The 18,262-nt window shown below is 40.8% G+C and overlaps 1 protein-coding gene across 10 annotated transcripts in view; it reads right to left on the bottom strand.

The window, feature by feature from the left end:
- Positions 1-18,262, bottom strand: part of Fat3 (FAT atypical cadherin 3) — a 621,862-nt gene that overhangs the window by 100,105 nt on the left and 503,495 nt on the right. For all 10 annotated transcript variants that reach the window (XM_052753008.1, XM_052753043.1, XM_052753024.1 and 7 more), the window contains one exon: positions 11,727-11,866. In XM_052753008.1, coding sequence (XP_052608968.1) covers positions 11,727-11,866 — 140 coding nt within the window. The remainder of the gene's footprint in view (positions 1-11,726; positions 11,867-18,262) is intronic.

The following is an 18,262-nucleotide window of genomic DNA, read 5'->3' on the forward strand; positions in this document are numbered from 1 at the left end:
TCTTTAATGTTAAATGTACAATTGATGCTAATATTTCTCTACTGTTAAATACGTTGTGTACACTATGTGTATGCATATATAAACTTCTTTTAATCATAATATAGAGGTTCAAGCATTGTATTTCACACTTTAGTTTACAGAATTTCCTTCTACCTCTTTGTAAGTCCTCCTGATTTTCTCTTCCCCATAGTGATTATTGCTGGGGAAGAGACTGAGAATTTTCTCCTTAGTTTCCTGTCTGAATTTTGCTTGCAGCATCCCATGGCTTTTCTCTACATGATCAGTTCTCCTATTTGTGAGAAATTGGCAGTGTAGTATAGGAGACAAGGAATGGTTCAGGTTAAAGTTCCTTTACAGTTTGACAGCCTTGTACACATGACACATGTGCTTCTTCTGAAGATGTACCCAGTCTGGTTTTGTCCCTTATACTATGATGCTAGCAGTCATTGGAGATCATTAAAGACTAATCTAGTTATAAAATGTTTGATGTTCCAACTCTATGATCCCTCTCTGGCTTGTCAACTGGGAAAGCTCTGCAAAAGAAACTCCTCAGATCTTTGGTTACTATTTGCTCACCATATAGAGGAAAGGCAGGGTGGTCACTGATTCTATCCTTTAGTTCTAAATAAGCTGTTGCTTTCCTAGCTCCACTGAGAGTGAGCAATGATGAATATTTTTAAGCATAATCATGCTCTATCAAGTTTTGATCTGCATTTCTGTATTATTTAAGGTTTCTGTTGATGTGATAAAGACCAAAAGCAATTCATCTTACACTTCTATATCACAGTCCGTCATCAAAGGGGAGGAACTCAAGACAAGAACCTACAGGCAGGAACTAAAGCGAGGGAATGGAGGGACACTTATTCAGCTTGATTTCTTATACAACTCAGGACTACCTACCATGGAGTAACATCACCCACAGTAGATGGTCCTCCCACACCAATAATTAATCAAGAAAACACCAGAGAGACTTGTTGATAGGTCAATCTTACGGAGGCATTTTCTCAATTGTGAGTCCCTCTTCCCAATGACTCTTGCTTTTGGAAAGTTTATATAAAACTAACCAACACACTGTTTTTCTTTAATATTTTTATCAACTCTTTGTGAATTTCATTTAGTATATTTTGATCACATTCACTCTCCAATCCTCCTGAGACCTCCCAGATCCACTTCCTACCTCCTCACTCTTGAACTTCATGCTTCCCACCCCTCTTAAAAAAGCACTCACTGAGTTCAATTTGTGCCTCATATACTCACAAGTGTGGGGTCATCCACTGGAGTATGGTTGGCTACCAGTGGCCACACCCTTAAATTAACTGACTCTCTCTCCCCAGGAGCTATTAACTGTTACAGCTCTTCAGCTGAGGTAGGATCGTATGCCCTTCTCTCCTTTCCATGCTGGAATGTTGACTGGTTTGATCTTGTCCAGGTCTTGTGCAGGTGACAAAGCCTGCTCTGAATTCCTGGGTGCCAACAGTCCTGTTGTCCCAGAAGACACTGTTTCAGTCTAGTCCTCCCAACCTCTAGCTCCTTCCATCTTTCACCCTCCTCTTTTGTGATATTTGCTGAGCACTGACCAGGGTAGGGGGTGATATGGATGTGTCATATTTGTCATTTATGGCTGAGCACTACACTGACACTCAGCACAATGATAATGGTAGGGTTCCTAGCACAAGGAAGTGAGAAATTCAGCCTTGGGTGCCCCAGCTAGTTTGATCATATTTGACTCTTCTATTCATCGTGGTATTCATGTTTACTGCGATGTGCAGTCTTTCCTTGGCCAGTAAGATTGTCTTCAGGTTGGTGCTTGAGTTTTTCTGACACAATCCTGGTAGTCTCTGAATTTTTTCCTCCTTTCTTCTTTTCTTATTCCTTACCTTCTTTGATAAATTGATTTTCATGTGCTAGGAACCGAACCTAGAACCTTGCTGTGCTAAGTAAGCACTTTGCTATTGAACTGCATTCCCAGCCAGCTCCCTTGTGTTCTGATAATTGCAACTGGTATTATGTTTAGGATTGTCTTGAACATTTTCTATTCTATTCTTGAATTATCCATTGCTCCAAAAGTTGTTGGTATCTCCTTTTCTTCTCTTTTTGTTAGAAATAATATTTGGAGATTACAAATCTAGTACTGGGAATTCTTGTTAGTGGATTGACTTAAATTTTGCTTTCATCCACTGGACAAAATTAGGAGAGAATTAAAAAATAATAAAAATGTTATGAGTTCCCAAATGTTTCCAGTTTTCATGATTTTGCTTGGTGCCATTGTTTCCGCATTTGTTTTTCCTTCCTTGGATGCTGACATTTTCTATGTTCAGTGACAAGATCATAATTAGTCATTGTTTTGTTTGAGATATGAATCGAAGAACTCCAAATAATAAAGCCTGCATTTCTATTACAGTTATTCAAAACACGCTGATACTGTTTTTCAGCTCTCTTATTCTTGAGATGAATCTCGAAGGAGGAACTCAAAGTTGAATTAGATGATTAACATCCGTTAACATAATTCTCCTCCAAAATTGGATTCACATATAAGATAATTTGTTTCCATTTATTTCTATATTTTGGAACTTTTTTTAAAGGATAGAGAAGGATTTATTAGCTGAACCAGTAAGGAGTGTCCAGGGGTTACTTTAAAGCAGAGCCTTGAAGAAAAAAGGAAGCATGGGGACTTTATTGTGGAACCTAGACAAGTTCACAGAGGACAGCATTGGGGCAGGCAGACTTCCTAGGGTGCTTGAAGATTATCCCAGAGTATGCCCAGTTTAAAGTCACTGTTAAAGAAGGAAATATGTCAACTATGTTTGGGTGCAGGCTTAAGTCATATACTTGTTTTTTCAACATTTTTGATCTGCCATTTTAAAATCACATCCAAAGTGTATTCAGAGAAGTTTAGGTTCTCAATGAGTGGGTCATAAAAAGGACATGAAGGTAAGAGGAGAATAGTTAGGAAAGAGGGATGCAGAGGGGCTAGGAGAGGAATAAGAGAAGGGGATGGGGTGGATATGATCAAAATATGTATTTATTAGACTGTTGAAGAAAAACATTTTAAAAATTTAAAGAAGTTTGGCTTCCCTGCTTCCCCTTCTCTCCTGTAGATAACTTTTATTAAAAACAGATGGTTTCTCCTCTGTTTTGTCTATATAGTGATACCATATACATTTTCCCCTACCACACTATATCACTTTGTATTAACATTAGAAATTACAATGAACATAAAATGTATATTGTTCCCAACTGGCCTAAGAGTCACTTCAAAAGTGTCTGGAGACAGCTTTTGTTTTCACAACTGAAAGGAGGCATGCTGGTGATATCTAGTGGACACAGGGCAGAGCTGCTCATGGCCCTGGGCAGTGTGGAGAAGCCTGCTCAATATCCTGAAAGAAATGCCCTTGCAGTGAGCATCATGATCAACTCAGTCATCCTTAACAGACTCATTAAGACTTTTCTATTGTTTCTTCTTAGAGTATGTAAAGAAAATAAATGTGCCTGTGTCTCTTAATACTTTCTCTGGCATACAGTTCTGTCCTAGCTTTAGGACAGTTTGATGGAAGGATAAATGTTTCTATAGTTTTGTGAAATATTTTTATATTCCACTCTTCCAAGGCTTTATCAATGTGCATTCCTACAACAATATGTAAGAACAACTGTCTCCCCAGCCTTGCCAACAGCGTTTGTGGGAAGAACTTTTGTCAGCCTGCTGGATGGGAAGTGGTACCTCAGTGCTGCTTTCGTTTGCATGTTCCCATTGCGAGCAAGCCTGAGCACTGCCCCATGCTCCTCAGAACCCTTTGCGTTTCCTTTCTGCTGAACTGCTTACGCTAGTTTATTCATCTGTGGGCTAGAAAGTTTATCTTCCTTCTTTACTTTTGGAAACTTGGTGATATAAATGACAAGGTTGTGCTAAACTCTGCCATGGACTTTATTCTGGGCGCAAGTTTCTTTGGCATGCCACGCAGAAGGAAAGCCCCCCCAGCGTTTCCTCTGTTGTTTCTGGGTGGTGAGTATTTTGGAATATTCTCCACATCTTCAGATGAGCACATGTAGTTTTTCTAGGTAGCATTTGTGTGTTTTCTTTTCTTTCACTTTCCTCTCTGGTACATTTGGAAATTTTCTGGAATTTTGTGTGAGGGCAAGATCTAGTTTAATTTTTCTCTTTATGGCTCTGTATTTCTTTCTATGTTACTGTTTTAGGGAAGTTTGTGAAACTAGAGGTGGTCTTGCATTTTCCTTTATAATTCTTCTGACCTGATGGCGCTGTCTCTTACCACACAGTTTTACATGGCAATAGGTCTGGTACCTCTTCTTGTCTTACTCCTGACTAACAGGAATGCCACTAATGGTTTTTACATTTCATAATATCTTAGCATGTGACTGCATTCTAGAAAATCACTGATTTTTTTCCAAATAAATATATGCAGACATACCATCCTTACAAACAGCTGCACAGCTGCTTACAGTGTCTGAGATATGCTTTGCTGTGTGGAATGATAGACACTCCATCACATTTGTGGCACGACAATTTTCACTCAGGAGAGATGCTAACAGGGACAGGCTTTGTCCCCTAATTTGTGTTTGCAAAAAAGGGTCAAGAAGTATGCCAAGAGAGTTTTAGGTATTGTTTTTATCTTTAACGTATTTGCAAAACCATATTGTAGTCTTTGAATGCCAATTCTTTAAAAAGTTCAAGTAACTTAGTCAAGATGCTAAAATATTTGTTTTGAGAGTGGCAGTTACATCAACAGATGTAAAAGCCTTTCTGGCCAGCAAGCTGCCCTGACCTTCAGGAAGTTTCAAAGCTGATGTGATCTGGAAATGCTTGCCTCTTTCTGCTTGCTTTGTCCTGAGCCTAATCTGCAGTCAGAACAAGTGTTCCTCTGTAGAGACCTCCTTTTCCTCATTTGCTTTTTATTTCCCACAGTTGGGGCCGTTTGTGAGCTCCTGAACTAACAAAGCAAAGTAACTCTCAAAGATGTTGTGTTCAAAATGGGAATTGAAAAGCTTACAAGAGCACAAAGGACCCAAGGCAGGAGGAGAGCCAGGCATGGGAAGTATCTCCAGGGCTGGTTTCAATGCTGCCCCCCCATAAACATGTTGCATTCCACAGGCTCCTCTGAGCTAAGTCTGGGTAGGTGCCAAAGCCCTGCTTTACAAAGGCTCACGGTAGAACAGTCCATGGGGTGAATTGTTGGGCAAGACCAATTAAGTCCTAAATTACTGAAATCCTGTTCTGCCTCTGTTGGCGTTTCTAAGCCGTATTTAAAACATCCTTTCCAGGGAGAAGGATGCCCCTTGCATTCTTCATAAAGGTGGGAATTTTAGTTTGGAATGTATGAATAGAAAACCTATATCACAGGTGCTTCCTGTGTGGAAATGTGCATCATGGTTGCTCCTCAGACTCTATTATATCTGGTTCCTCAATGGAGAAAAATGTCAAAGGGTATGCCCAAAGTCACAGGAACAAGACCGGATTTCTCTGGCTTCTTCAGAGCCACTTCTGTATTCATTCATAAGCATTCTCACGTGCACTTAGGTTACCTAGACATTGAGAATAAATTTACATTGTACATATGTTAGCAAAGGTGTGTAAATGTCATGTTCTTTGTTATAGAGAAACACTAACTCATCAAACAGACAGCTGCCATGGCCATTTCGTCTCAAGAACATTATCAAGGAATTATTTTGAATAGGAGGTTCCCTGCTACCTTGAAAATGGAAATCTGTTTTCAAAAACTGATTTTCTCACAAGGTGGCAGGTACAGATCTATTACATATAGTGAAAAATTATCATTCTTTGTTCCCCCCTTTTTTAAAGGAAGTCTTATATGGTATTTTATCAATATGCAGGGGGGTCGCTTCAGCTCTTCCTTGATCTAACTAAATGCCAAAGGAACGTTTGGGTCGGTGTGTTTTCATGTTAGAGGCACATGACACTAAATGCAGATGTGAGAGAAGTCTTGCTAGGAGGAGAGCTATCTGGGAGGTCTCCTGATCCAACAAATATCTTTAGGAAAAGTCATTTTCTTTCCCACCATTTGAAGCATATGTGGACAGAGAAAAGGATCAAGACAGAAGACACATTTTCATGATAGAATCCGTTCTAAGTGAGTAGGGCAGTGAGGGACTCCCAGCAGTCTTAGTGATGGGATCCACAGGGTGGGATTCAAGCCTAAGTTTGAGAATCTGGTCATAGCTCCACCTCACCCACTCCAATCAGTGTAGCCCACGCTCAAGTAACTGCCCATGTAGGGCTTGAGAATTTTGGAGGATATGGAAGGAGATGTTTATTGTCAGGCTTGGTTGTGGAGCCACAATTATGAGCTTGCTCTTCTAGCTTTACAAAGCTAAAGCATGCCCTGAATAAGAAAAGGATATTAAAAATCACAAAATCACATACCCCAAGTCCCTGAAGCAAATCAACATAGTTTTTAGATTATTATTTGGCTAGGACTATCTGTTTTCTTTTACATAAACAATAAGGTCACTCACATAATTTATAGCTATCAGGTACGTTGTTCCAACTTTAAGTTGAGTACCAGATTGTATTAATAAAGACTGTATGTGTTCAGCATGTGATAGTTCCAAGAGCCTTCTCATCTTTCTTCATCCTTACAACAATCTGTGAATCACGTAGGATTATTTCACAGTGAAGAAGATTGAGCCTTAGACAGAACGAGCTGCCTTCTACAGGAATACACACAGGTCAAGTGCCAACATGGACTTCCACCACCTGATTCTGGCTGAATACTTTTTTCACTATACAAGACTCTTTCCCTACTGGATGAAGCTGCATATTTTATAGATATAAATGTGTAAAGAAATGTTTTCTGAATAGCATGTGATTTTGTAAAGGAAGAAGTGGGATTGTATCTCTTTTCTGTGAATCTAGGCAGTTACTTAACCTGTCTGGGCCTCTATTTCTCCCTGGAAAAGAATGATGATAACTCCAGATTTAAATTTTCCAGGGTTCCTGGAAAATGGACATTCCCAGTGAGACGTGTTGATGCTCACTATGCAAACATCAAGTACTATGTATTTGGATGCCTTTTCATCTGCTGAGCCTTTGGGAAGGCCATGTGCTGTATTTATTTACAATTTCTATGAAGATGCAGCATCTCTGATTGATTTGGCAGATGTACAGAGAGTATTAATAGTCATCATGGGTCATCCTTGGCAACATATGTCCTTGGGGTTGAAGCTATGCTAAGAGGAGGCTGGACCTCTGGATAGCTAAGGGATAGTCCAAAGGTTACAGGTATTGTATTTCACAGGAGAGCAACTTAAGAGGGTGTGCTTCTTGTAACTCCTGTTTTAGAACAGACACCAAAGGCTTAATGTTTTCTGTGAGGGTTGGCACAGTGCAGTGGACCAAAGGGTAGGCTCTAGTATCTGCCTGTGTGGGTCTGAGTTCAGGTTCTCCTCAAACCACTTGACCTTGCTTTGGGCCTTTTTCCTGAACAGTAAAATGGAAATGACAGTAGTCAATGAGTTTCATATTTCTGCCACAAAAAGTCACTACCAACTTAGATGTTTCAAATAACAACACCTGATATTATTATCTCATAGTTCTGAATACTGAAATCAAGGCCCAATCTCAAGGGACTGACATGGATGCATTCCTTTTGAATGCTCTCCTTTCTCATTCAGGCTCAATATAGTGTCTTCTGGTTATGGGACTGTTTCCTTGCTGGCTCCCCAGTGTCTTGAGGCCACCTGTACATTCAAATTATCTCAGCTCTCATTTGCACTGGATTCTCAGCCTTCTCCCTTTCCTTTCCGATTCCAGCTGGGAAAAGTTGACAGTCAACCCTCTGTTAGTAGATAAGTCCCACTTGGAGACCTTTAACCTTAATTATATCTAAGTCCCTTCAGCCATGTAATATATCAAGATTCTAAAGTGGACATCTAGAATGTGGACATTTTGGGGGGAGGCAGGGTATACCAATTCTGCCTGTAATGAGTATTTTCAGTACATGTTTTGTAAAGTCATTGTGAAAGTTGAGGGACCTACCCATCTTTATCTAGTGAAAGTCAGCTTGCACTGCCTCTGGTCCCCTTTTAACATGATTCTTTAGTAGGATAATATGACTGATACTTTTGCCCTAACTTGGGGTTAGCTATCTCTATAAAGCATCTTAGCTTTTTCTAATGCAAACAGCCGCTATCTTGTCTGGGAACCAAGGCTAGGATCCACTTAAACTCCTGCAATTTTACTTATGTTGGAGTAGGTGGGGAACTCCTCATTGGTGTTTTATTCTGTTCTTTATGTGCTGCTTGCCCCTCCCCCATTCTCTGGATACTTCCCAATCCTGCTCTTAAAACTACCAGGGCTCCTTGTGATTCTTCATCTTTACTTGAAGCAGACAGTCCAGAGACAGCTTCGCTCTTTTGTCCTTCCATTTTAATACAGACTTCCTTGCTCATCTCTGGACTTCGATGACAACATGGGGATCACTTCTGTACTGTGTTGTAATATGAAAAGTGCAATAATATCCTTTGCTGAACCCCACACAATTTCATGCAGAAGTCTTTGTCCACCTCATCAGGTGGCTTCTGCCCACGTGGGGATGCTCTGTTTTCACAGTTTGTTCTTTGAAATCTTTGTAATGTGAAATGCACAGACCCCTTTACAGTCTGCACTCGGCCTAGGCAATCCTCAGAAAGAAAGGGATATTTATGTAGCATTGGATTTTGTAGCTTGGAGGCACAAGAATCCTGTGAGAGTCGGAAGAACAGGACAAGCCTGAAGATGAAGTGAGAGTTTCATGTTGACACTGAATCCCCGAGGCTCGAATTTATTTGATATTTGTGAAGTAAAACTCAACACATTGTTTATGGCTGATGAGAAGCCCATGTCCTACCATGTTTTATGATCGCATGTGAACAAAGGAGAGAAAAGTCCCCCGAGGAGCTCTGAACAGGTGGCTTGTAAACTACAGAACGTTAATCTAGTCCCGTGGAGAGAGGTATCTGTTTGGTGGTGGAATCATTGTGTTGTCTGGGGTCATGGAGTTGAGCATATTTTGGCAGTTTCTAAAAGAAGTCTAGAATGCTCTGTTTATTTCCCAAACATCCTATTGTTCAAATGTACCTGACTCTGGTGTAGAGAACTGTTTCTGCTGCCCTGCCCAGGGAAGCCTAGGTAAAGGCGAATCATTCTGGACTGACCAGCACTGGTGGCCAGACAGGTCCAACACAGCCTATGGCCTTCTGACAGCAGCAGTCTTGATGAGAACACAATACATGCTTTGGAAACTGAGTTCTCATTCCTTAATGGCATGGTTCCTGAGAACAGCATGACAGGTATTTTTGACGAGAAAAATCCCATGACGTCCTTTATTAACCTCTTTAATTTTCTCTTGCTAAGGCGATTTCCAAGTTCGCTCTAATTCTCAGAGTGCTTACAAATGCTCTGGAGTCAAGTGTAAATGTATATAATCTTGGAAAAGCATGGTCCCAGACAAGTTCTCATCCAAAAGTCTCATTCAAAGACTTGCAATTCCATATTATTTTAATGAGTGCATATTAGACATTTGGCCTTAAAACTTCCTTACTAGCTTAGTGTGGTGGAGCGTGCCATAGTCTCACCGACTATGTGACCTGAACTAGAAGGATTGCTTGGGCTTACAAGTTTGAGAGCTATATGGGCAACACAGTGAGACCCTCTCTCAAACAACAACCAACCAAAACTATACCACTGTGACCTTAAGTACCTTAGCTCACTGCATATGGCATGGACTGAAGAAATATTTAGAAAATCAGTGCTACTAAACTGTTGCTCATCTCATCCTAGTGGAATTCCAAATGTCTTTCTGTAACGTTTTCATTGCTGTTGTTAAATTGTTAACATGAATGTTTTGTGCCTCAGAGATCGGTGTACCTTCTAGACAGACCCTGCTGAATATGGAGAATCTATTTATTCATTCATTCTGAAAATATTTAATGAATTATACATTCTAGATACACTGAATACTGCTTAATTCAACTGGTTAAAAACCCAGAGGAAAGTCTGGAAATGAATAGGCTCCCATGCTTATTTGTATTTTGCCAGACTATGTCTTGGATTTTTAATTAGCACAAAAGAGCTGGGGTTGGATATGATAAGAAACCACTAATTTTAAAAAATCTAATTTAAGTTCCCATTTAAAATGAATTAGCACTAACAACATAGCAACACTGTACATGGATTGTTTGGCATTGGTCTTCTAGCACACTCTTCTACTGCTCAGTTTCCATGGAATCTCAGCCAGGGGCCTCATTTATGAGTCTAGATCTGAGTACTGAAAAATGCCAAGGAGTGGTATGGTTTAGATAGGAAGAATACATAATTTGTTGTCCCAATTGGGTCAATTATCAGACAGTATGAGGTGTTATTAATACATATTCCAGGTTAACAGATGTAAGTGGGACTCTCTAAGGCAAATGGTGGTCACCTAATAAGCAGGAAGGGACCAAAGTGAGAATCAGGAATGGTCACACATTGGCTGTCTCTATATAAGTCATTTTCATTTATAATTATATTCAAATGGGAAGTAAATGGTCACTTGAAATGAACCCCATTGCTCTCTTCAGCTTCTACCACTCTCTGATTACAAGGAAACAGTCATGTTACACTTTTTGCAGCAGCTTCAGACCAAGAGACAGTTGTCTGGACAAGCATATGAAATCCCTCTCCTCCTGCTTTCAAATTTCATGGTTGTAAAAGTGTAAATCATATTTAAAATAAATCATCACTTGCTTGCTTCTGGTTTGGCAAAACTTTCTTACTACCTAAATGTGTTGAGTAGGATTCTGAATATCCATCTGGGTCCAGCAGAGAACAGGGCCCAGATCAATCATTCATGTCTTCTGGGGTTGTGGGAACGACAGAGAGAAGCAGGAAGGAAGAGTGGAGTTGCAGTACATGCCATATGGGGCTGGGTTTATGGTGCTGAATTACAAAACAAACATCTTACATTTAAGATAAATCCACTGTGTTGAGAGCTACCATTGTGTTAGTGTCACTTGGGAAGAAGTTCGGAGGTGTTCTGAGTCAGAGGATAAGCCGGAAGTTTTCCTCTGACTCTCAGTGTCTTTCATAGGCTCTCAAGAAGCAGAGCAGAAGTTCCTCAGCCCCAGCTGCACGGGGATATCAACAGGAACTCGGGCTAGATTCCAGCTCTTAGGGCTTTGGGCCTGCTCTCACCATCCTCCATGTTAGAGGGTATGATGTGCAGTCGGGATAGAGAACCCCTAACACAAAGATGACAGTGGATACCCAGGCCTCAGTCTTGTCCTTAATTGAGGCTCTTGGACCTTGGCTAGGTAACTTCCATCTCAGTATATAACTGAACATGGACTCTGAGGCATCTCTAGCTTTAAATTTCAGTGACCCAAGAAATGAGGAGGGGAAGAATTTCATGTTGCGCTAACACTGACCACATAGATAGGCTCTTTGCAAGTTGACTGTTGTCAGAGACAAACCTACAGTAAATGACCAGGAAACAAATACATATCACTCTTCCATGAGCAAACAGCCACAGTCACCTCGAAAGAGGCAGCCAAATAATTCTACAACATCACCAATAGAACCCTTTGTCTCGGTGGTTCACTGAAACAATTTTCTGAACAATAAAAATCCATGGACATAATTTATTGCTCCCTGGACCTAGTTTTCATTGCTTCTTCCACTTCTCTCTTTAGCAGATCTTTGCACATTCTTGCTAATCAGTAACTTCACATCTTACCTGAGTGACAGCAACATTTGTTCCATCGGTGACTTCCACGCTCATGTTGTAGACCGACCTTTGCTCTGCATCCAAAGGTTTGGCAATGACAATTGTCCCAACACCCTTCTCTGCATCAAAAGAGCTGTCAAAATTCCCCCCTGATGATTTCACAGAAACAACACGGAATTAGCACAGCTGAGAAGGTATTGAGTGTATGGAGGCATATATCTTTACAGGGGGCTTTTATGTAGATACATTTTCTGGCAGGCATCCCTATGGTTCAATTTTATAACTCTTGAATGGGACCTTACTATTTCTAACTTAATTCGTGTTTCAAAAGCCATCCTCTATAAGCATAACAAATGACACAAAACCCAATATATTGTAAATAAAAACCTCAGCAGTAATGTTAGAGTGATGGACTATAATCTGACTCCATAAAACACTGAGAACGCTAACCGCCCTTCCGCCCCTCTCAGCTGCCACCCTGGGAACTTGGGGAATACTTTAACTTTTTCTCTAGTAGAATACATTCTAAGTAAAAACTATTCCAATTACAAAAAACACAAGTGATTTGATACTTTTAGGTCTGTCCTAGGATTGTTGGTAAACATTTGGCTGGTAAAATTCAGAGTCCCTCAATTAAATGTCAGAAATAAAATTATGAATACAGGAAGATAAGAAAAATTTAAAAATAAATTTCATATGAAAAAGAGTCTTTCTGAGCATTGGGGTATTCAGAGGAATGTATTTGGCATCTTGGCAGTGTAAATTAATTTTGTACCAAGTGGCTGATGATTTCACAGAAACAACATTTAATCAGCAGATCTAAGAGGTATGCCATGGATATTATATTGCTGATACAACACTAGTGGACTTATAAGGCAATCTACAAAGGCTTAGAAAAAATTACCTTTTGTCCTCTTGTACTGAATGGCATACTTAAGATAGCATTAGAATTGGGGCCATTTTATTTCTGAACAGAAGTGTCACTTACAAACTTTCCCAAATTAGAGACCTTTTTAAGTGAGAGAAAAGATAACGGTCTAAGTGTTGGAACAATTTAATTAAATGTCAGTGTATGTTCGCCAGCACTATTTATTTTTTTTGGAAATTGCATGTGTGAAATACTTTTGGTTTCAGATGATAATTTTGTTTAACTTTAGTATGTAGGGCAATGTATGTATTGAATTTCATATTTTAGAAAAGAGAAGCTTGACTTTTCTTACTTCCTACAGTCTTTGAATTTTATTTTTCTGGCCAACACATTTTCATGATATTACAATATTAAGTAGGCAGATGAGTGAAGTGGGTGGAGAGTCACCCCAAATTATTGAAATTTGTCCTACAGTGACAAAAATAAATAATGTGGTTTACTGTCTAAAAATGTGGTCATGTATATTCCAAGCACCAACTGCTTGCAGCTACCATGTTCACATAAGATTATTTAATTACTGGAGAGAACATAATTGCCTTTGACATTTAATTAAAGCTGTGGAGATACAGGGGTACCAGAGAATTGCTTGGAGATGATATATGTTCTCAAAAATTTCATCTAAAAGAGACTCATCTTCCAATTACTGTCTTTAATTGATTTACTGAGAAGTACTAGATGCTAACTCCAAAGAAGAGTTTGGAGGGCTCAGAAGAAGAGAGGGTTCCTAGCCTGAGAAGAGAAGTAGGTCTTAGAGCAGCTTCTTGTTGAAGCCAATGCTTCCTTGATGAGCACATGGAATAAAACAGGAAGCTGATTTGGATGACTGGTGGTACCAGTCATCTTAAGTCCCAAGGTAGATTATTTACCTCCAAGAGATAAATGCTGGGGAAAAACAAAACAACAAACACCTTTGCCATGGAAATCTTCAGAGAAAGGTACTAACAACCTCCAGAAACACGAGAGAAAGACAAGGATACAACTTCTCAAGTTGCTTCTGGAGGATATTAATTCATGGTCCCAGTCACGGCTCAATCAATGGTAGACTTTTCACTCCCATTCCTGATGCTGTTTACTATCTTAAATGTGAAGACTGAGATTTTTGTTTTAAATTGTTGTTGTTTGGGGGGAATAGTGTTCATCCCTCTGCATCAGCTATTTAGGAAAGGCAAACATTTGTGGGTCAAAAGAAGAGAATTGTGCAAATTATCGTCTCCAGCTGAAAGATGAAGACGAAGCTCAGAGGCAACACAGGCAAAGGTTTCCAGTGTCAGTTCTTTCTCTCACTTTTTGTGATGCTTCAGAGTTTGTGCAACATACACTCTCTGCTCACCTGTATAATGGTGTAACATCTGCATATTTATATGTATGTAGATTATATGCATTTTCATAATTTTTGCTCTTGTTAATAATTTTGGCAACTTTTGCAAATTTCAGTTTTTATAGTCCTCACTTTTCCCCTTTGCATGTATACGCCATGTTTGTATTTATTTCTTTCATTAGTCTTTGCAGTTTAAATACTCCTGATGAGAAACTTTTGATGTCATAGAAGAGATACATCAGTAGCATTCTTGGTACATTTTCCCATCCACCAATGTGGCCAGTTTGCTATCATACTCATTTCTAAGACATTTGCTCCTAATTAAGCCAAGATTTTATTTAAATCAAAATCTTTCCAAGTTTCCAAATGAATTTCTGACAGGGGACATAGAATCTAGACCAGCAGTTCACCATCAACCCAGACACAATTTAATAAGCTACACTTAAGCATCCCATTTCATGAGCGACTCCGTGCCTTTCCCCCAGGTCTTGTTTTTCCAGGCTCCCTTTTAGCCTGAAAAGTGATTTCAATTTTGTAGGAAAACAAGTCCAAATCATCTGGGGCGAGGCTATCAATCAAATACAAGGAGTCCATCTTCACTAGCAGCATTCCGTTTAAACAAGATATGCTTCCTCAGAGCCAGTAACAGAACATGCAAAGCCAGAGTGTGTCGGGTGCAACAGCATGAGGCCAAATAAAAAGTGGGCAGAAAGGACACTGCAGAGCTGGCCCGAGTCCCAGCAGAGTGGGGTTCAGAAGTGTCACAGCCTGTGCATTGCTGCGGGGGAGGGAGAGGAGTGTGCGGCAGAGGTAGTTAAAAGCGAGGTTGTGAACAGCCCGCATGACAACAATTCACTTCGGGGACATTTCTCGTGGACCATTTTTGGTCCAGACAGGTGTCATAGAGTAAAGAAAGAGCAGAGGAGGCACACTGGATTTCTGTTATAATATTATAAAATGTAATGGATCAAGGAGGGGTCCTGAAAAGACTAGAAATGGGACATGAATAAAAACACTGGGAGCTAGCATCTACCGCTCAATTCACTGGGGTATAACTGAGTTGAGCTTTTCTGTGAGATTTGAGATTTGTGGATCACATCATCTCTCAATCTCAGAAGGTTGGGCACACCTGAAAGAGGAGAAAGCTCCTGCTGGTGCCGTCTCTGCACAAAGAGACTCAGTGATAATAATGGCACAGCTCCCAGGCTCTTCCTCTAGAAAATAACTCCACTCTCGCACGTGTAATTATAAAAATACCAACCCAAATCTAGTAGTCACCCAGGGGGAGGTGTGACTGAGGAGCTTCCAAAATCCTGAGCAACTGAATCTCAATGAATGAAGGAGCCGTGCACAAGCTGTTCGTTCAAGTTCAGCATATACACCCAACCGACGGAAAGACATTCGGTGCCAGTTACGGTGTGATTATGAATAATTTTCTGCCTTGGAATGAAGCAAGCGCACAGCAGGCTGATATTTAAATGATGGGCAAGAGCTGGAGGGCAGGAAAGAGTAGGAAGGGGAAAAAACCTTCTAGAATTTAGTCCAAGGTTCCTTTTCTTAAAATAATTACTATGTGAAGTATTTTTAGACTTTTTATTACTTTTCTAAAATGTCCTGAGATAAGATTCCATAAATGAGATGGTTGCTACAGAGAAAATTGAGTCCTGTTTGTGATCAAGTTCGAGCATGAAGGCAGGACAGGAGAAATAAAGTGTTTGATGTCCGTTGACTAGCTGAGCAGGATTTACTCTGATGGGGGAGCAGGTGAGTTAGAAATAGATGTGGCTTCTCTAAAGACAGGCTGGACGAGAGTTACATGATGGAAAAATGTGGCTGCCAGGTCAGGGTAGACCCAGAGGTGCCCAAGCTCTGCGGGGTGTCCAACCTCCTGTGGCTGATCCTAGCAGTGAGTACAGACACAAAAATCAGAGACTTATTTAAAATTCAGGATTTCTTCTCTTTACCATTTAAAAAAGTAATTGCACAGTTCTCAAGTGTGAACTTTGTGGATTATAGGATGCGTCAATTTCAAAAGGCTGGACACACCTGGCTGTCGGGGAGTGTGGCTTGCCTGCTTGACCCAGACCCAAACCATCTGCGGCAGCCCAGGAGACAAGGCTGCAAAGGACAGGTGCGAGTCGAGATGGCAACAGTCAATGACTCCAAGTCACAGAGATCTACAGCCACCTGAGCACCAAGGTAACCTCTGTCTATCAGCACAGAGCGCTGGCCATCCGAGATTCATGTTAATAGGACCTTTCTCCTTCCTGACGTTGGGTGGGGCAAATCAGGGTGGTTCATGAGCTTCCTATTTGCAAGGTAAAGCACCTTTCTACCTGATTCAGGTAAAAGCTAAACACTGGAAATCAGCATGCCTCAGTTCTCAATACAGAGTTGTTAATGACGGTGGCCTTCACAATTCAAATATTTGCCATCAGGATGAGATTCTGGGGCTGAGCTGAGAACCAGATTGCCTGCACATTGGAGGGTATGTAAATCAGGAACGGCTGAAGGGAAATCAGAGCCTCCTGAGAAGTGTGAAGATACATGACAGAGCCACAAAGGATTGTGGGTTATTTTTGTTCCCTTCATTTTCCTTCCCTTTTAACAAGGAGAGGAAGCATGCTGTGTGTTGGGCTGTTTAAATCCTCAACAGCTGAACTTTATTATGTTGCCTTTTAATTACAGATATCTTAGCTTGGTTATAAGTAGGGCTTGTTTTTGGGAGCTGAAGAGTCTCTTTGGAGGCAAGACAATGCAAGTGTCTGGGCTTGGGAACAAAATGCTGCTCACATGGGGTTTCTACAGCTTCGTGTTCTGATAGGAGGTAAGGAAGTTCAGTTAAAATCAGAGTCATGTAAGTTCGCAGATGTGCAAGTGGAAGCAGGCTGTCATGAGTTTAGAACATTAGTATTCTTTCCCCCCTCCCCCCGCCAATGAGGATTCACCGGGCTGAGCGGTTTAAAGCTGTACATGCCAGATCAGGATGGTCTTCCCTGGGCCTCTCAGTGTGCTCTTCACGGGTGTCTGGATGTACTAGGTCTATGGTAGAAACACGGGTTGGTTTATTCTTCACAAGAGTACTTGGGCAAAACCTGATAGGACCTGAGGCTTCATTTCAGATCCATCCTGATCGTGTCTACCTTGTGCTTATTCTTTGTATCTCTGTAGAGGTCATAGATGAGAATTAAGTGCTAAGGAGCATTGCCCACTCTTGGGCCCTCTCTTCTAGTTTGATCAAAGATGGTGCTTAGGCAAGGAGGAAGCGAAGACTCCCAAGAGATAAATAAGCAAGAAGTTTTGACAGTGAGGACAAAACACCTGAAGATGCTAAAGCAAACTCGGAGCTTTAGAAGAAGGAAGAGGATGTTGCACACTGGGTAAAACACGACTCTGGCCGATGAGCTGTGTTTGCAGAAAGGGGATTTGGTAGAGGAGAGCATCTCTGCTGAAAACCGCCAGCACCTGGAGAAAGCACTTGACATTCTACAGTGAAGTAAAAAGTTGGCATCTCAAGACATTGTTGACTGGCTTTGGGGATGGAAATACAATCATGATCTGTTTGGGCAGGAGGCCCAGTAAGTTCAATTTGTAGAAGAAGCTTGACAAACTGTTACCAGATTTACAGAGAAATATGTGCGATGGAGAAGTCAAGGGTACAGTCCTGGGAGTCTTCAGTGAAAAAACTACTCTTATTCATGCAGTAAAATGGATGAGGAGGGAATCTATGGAGAAGAGCAGTGCTTAGAAACCAAAGATAAAGAGACATGAAAACTAAGGCCATGCTTTGCATATCGTTCCTGGATTATATTTGCATGCCAGAAAGTGTGTTCTCTATAAACTCCTCTTTCTCCTTGGACTAGTGAGGTTATTGTGACTGGTGTACAATGGAATGTCACACTGACCCTGGGCAGGGCCAGGAGTCCACAGAAGGGTTAACATGGTTGCCTGAGGCATCACCAACAGTCTCTGTATTCTTCACTCACTCTGAGGGTGAAGAATGGAGATGGGATAAACAGAAATGAAAATATACAGTAGTACTGATAACATAATGTGAAAAGCCTGTGAGCAGTCTTACATGCAGTACTCCTAGCAGCATGCTAACCTACATACTTGTGGAGATGCTGAAGAACTGTAAACTGGCCTGAGTAATTGGCCTCAGGTGAGGGACCACACTGAGTATCTAAGGAAATAATGCTAGTGAGATTTACCATTTATGGGCAGCCTGGCTAAGTGGGTAGAGGTAGGATGCTCATGCAAGGGACAGTAAGCAACGTTATGCAACAGAGAGGCTTGCAA

The sequence above is a fragment of the Peromyscus californicus genome, unplaced genomic scaffold, assembly GCF_007827085.1.
Source record: "Peromyscus californicus insignis strain IS unplaced genomic scaffold, ASM782708v3 Scaffold_11__1_contigs__length_118956290, whole genome shotgun sequence".
NCBI classification, from domain to species: domain Eukaryota; kingdom Metazoa; phylum Chordata; class Mammalia; order Rodentia; family Cricetidae; genus Peromyscus; species Peromyscus californicus.